The 3,384-nt window shown below is 34.3% G+C and overlaps 1 protein-coding gene across 1 annotated transcript in view; it reads left to right on the top strand.

Moving 5' to 3' along the window:
* Positions 1-375: 375 nt before the first annotated feature.
* The window catches only part of LOC136847383 (CUB domain-containing protein 2-like), a 28,061-nt gene continuing 25,052 nt past the window's right edge, over positions 376-3,384 (top strand). The window contains exon 1 of the mRNA XM_067119016.1: positions 376-556. Within this exon, the coding sequence (XP_066975117.1) occupies positions 545-556 (12 nt within the window). The 5' untranslated portion in view covers positions 376-544. The remainder of the gene's footprint in view (positions 557-3,384) is intronic.

The raw sequence follows: 3,384 nt of genomic DNA, 5'->3' as shown, positions 1-3,384 counted from the left end.
TCACAGATGTACCTAAAAATCATCTGAAATATGAACGACAAATCCAACCCTTATGAACACTCAGCGTAACGGTTAATTTTCTTCCTTTCAGCGGTTGACAAGTGGTGTCATTTTTGAACGTACATCTGTGCACTTTGACGTTGCGTTTCAAGTAACTGGAGGGCAAAACCCTTTGCGATTCCTTGAAACCAGTGCAATAATTCATTACAACCAGGTTAAGCCACAAGATTATTCACCGGTTTACAATATATACTGAATAACTGCAGAGAAACCCAAGACGCCACAAATGCCCGCAGATGTAAAATAAAAGCTTGAAGATTCGTCATCTACAGTAAGAATTTATTAAATATTCAGTTAGCACTTTCGGACAAGTTCGTCTTGGTCCGCGGAAAGGCAATCCAACCAGGCAGGTGGGGGCTGAGAGAGACCACTGATGAAGCAGTGGACTTCGTCCCTTCTCATCATCTAGGTGTATCTTCTGTTTCTTTCGTTTCCCTCGTGTTCCACTGCTCAAGTAAGGAGGAACTAACAAAGATTCGACAAGATGATACACCAGGTAATCTTGATGGTGTTGTGTAATAAGTGCAGTGGTCATAACCTTTGAGCGTTTCTTTTTTTTTTTCTCAGATGCGTTCATGAATATGATCATTAAGGCTACAGATTGGTTTTGAAATTAAGCCAGGTTACTTATAGGGTTGGTGAATGGCTGCTTTTACAGTGCAACTCGTGTTCTTTCTTCGAAGTGTGACTAGACTTTTAAGTAAATCTGTTTATATTTAATTTTATTATTATAATTATTTGCAATTCAGCATAGTCGTTATATGTATTACTGCGCTTAATTTTCAAGCGAAAGTTTATCGGAATTGCAACAATAAATGCCTCATTACACCAATAAGCAGAAACTACTCGTGAACAAATATAGTAGTATTAATTATTCGACATTACTTTCAACGAACATTGTGGTGATTAAAATGGTCAAATCGGAGTCCCCGGAACATTTTATTCCCTACAAAGAAATTAAGTAAGTAAGAGGGTAAGACGAAAACCTCAATCAGTGATCCCTGCTCGGCGAAAATCAACGCCAAGAGGGAAAGATATACGCTCGTTATCAAATTAATCCATTCAGCAGCAGCGTAGTATCTGACGTGACCCCGCAAGTTCTCGGTCGATCATAAATTATAGAATCGTATTAACTAACCTTATCTTTGAACGAAATTACAACCCGATAAAACTAAAATCCAAATTTCGATAACTGTGGACTCTGCACATCGACCCGTTACTAAACTACGGTGAAGAAATGGCATAAATTATAACACTTGAATGTTAGGCCTACATATAAAATAAAAAAATGTTACAATCATTGAAATAATAAATGAAGTAGCAATATGATTAATATTGTTACAAGCCAAACAACATCCCTAGGTGGAAGACCAGAATACTGTAAGGCCAAGGTCCCCAGTAGGGAAGCAATCCACTACCGGAAAGAAAAATTGAGAAAGAATAAATTTTGAAAGCGAAATAACAATGAAAAACAATAACATAAATTATAAAATAAAATAAATGAGACAAAAAATTATACTATGAAGTAAGACTCCTGACGGTCTATTCAGCAAAAAAAAAAATCATCCTCGCGGTTGAAGTTCTAACGATTCAAGTACTGTACACGATTAGGATCATCACTCCCCCAACATGGTTATAAGACTAAAACTTTGAGAAATTACTGTATGAATCTCATAGAAGAAAAGGTAATAATAATTAAATGTAATAATGAACAAATTAATTTGTCGATAACTGTATGTTCATGGTGTAGAACAGAGATTCGTTTTCTACCGCCAAAGAAAAATTAATTGAAATTATTATTTCGCGATAACTGTAACCTCTGCACAAATCGCTGGCTAAGAATTTATAACAAAGAAAAGATTATAATTTGTAGTAAGTTTTATATATATATATATATATATATATATATATATATATATATATATATATATATATATATATATATATATATATATATATATATATATATATATATATATATATATATAGTGTGTGTAAAATCTACAGTATGGGGTTTCATGAGTACCATTCAAGAAAAAGGTAACCATATAAATAAAACTAAGGGGAATATGAGAACGGACATATCGATCATAAACACAACCATCCATGTGAAATTAGTGGTTACAAAAATATACACTGACATTGTATCTATGAAGAAGGCAATTTGCAAAGACCGCGCAATTGCATGATATTAGGTCACTTAGGTGGTAACTAAACCTTGAGGATGCAGAAATATTTATTTCTTCCGAAATGTGACCTCTTCTGCAACCCTTGGATAACTTAAACCTAATCGGTGATGCAAACAAATTTATATGTCAGGAATTTTAGGGACTCGGAACATTTCAAGTCCTTATTAATATGTTCTCCCAAAAATCTGTAAGGAAGGTATTCCCCACGACCTATAATTTTCAGTACAGAGGCTTTTGTAAACCAACTTTCCAAGTCGTTAGTGAGTTTACTCCTATTTTTTTTATTTTTAATAATCCTAGGCATTAGGCAGATTTTCACCCTGAAAGAAAATAGCAATATACCCTCTCTACATAAAACTATTAAGTTTAAGTATAGATTTCCCCTTCATTAAATCTAAACGGTGAAGAAACTGTGCTAGAGCTTATGTCAACTTCCCACAGAAAAATATTTTAGCAAAAAGAAGTGCCAATCCGTAATATGTGATCAGAATTTTGATACCTTCTCATCAATCATACAGTAGAATTTACCGCAATGTAACGAAGATTCAAAAATCAGCATACCGATTATGTCCTATTTACGAAAACAAATTACATGGATTACAGTAAATTTAACAAGACCCGGATCTCGAAAGAACCCCATTTTTAAGATCATTAATATTTATTATCTTCAAAAATTCAGTCTGGTCTATATCCATTGATTACCAGACCTCCGAAAATTACTACCCGCGTACATATCCGGGTATATATCTAATCACTTGTCGAAGTGATTGAAAAAACCTTCATTTATATGGGCACATTACTTCTTCGTGGTTGCTTATATCAACACACGTACATGAGCTATCAAAACATAAAAACAAAACTGCGGCCGTCTATTGTTAATGACACGAGAAAAAAAATGAGAGTGTTGCGCGATTCTAAGATTATCACTGAAGCATCTCATCTACTTAAGAATTATTACAGTAATGAAAGCTGATGATACTTTACCCACATTGCTTATCTATGGAGCTACGTGTCACTTATACATTTCTTTTCTTCAGGTAAAATCGATGCCAGCTAATGTTTTGCTGAATAGTGAATTGTGTCAAGAATCCACACACACACACACACACACACACACACACACACACACACACAC

Source organism: Macrobrachium rosenbergii, chromosome 16, assembly GCF_040412425.1.
Source record: "Macrobrachium rosenbergii isolate ZJJX-2024 chromosome 16, ASM4041242v1, whole genome shotgun sequence".
Lineage (NCBI taxonomy): Eukaryota > Metazoa > Arthropoda > Malacostraca > Decapoda > Palaemonidae > Macrobrachium > Macrobrachium rosenbergii.
The sequence above is the reverse complement of the archived record's forward strand: the minus strand, read 5'-3'. Positions and strand labels throughout refer to the sequence as shown.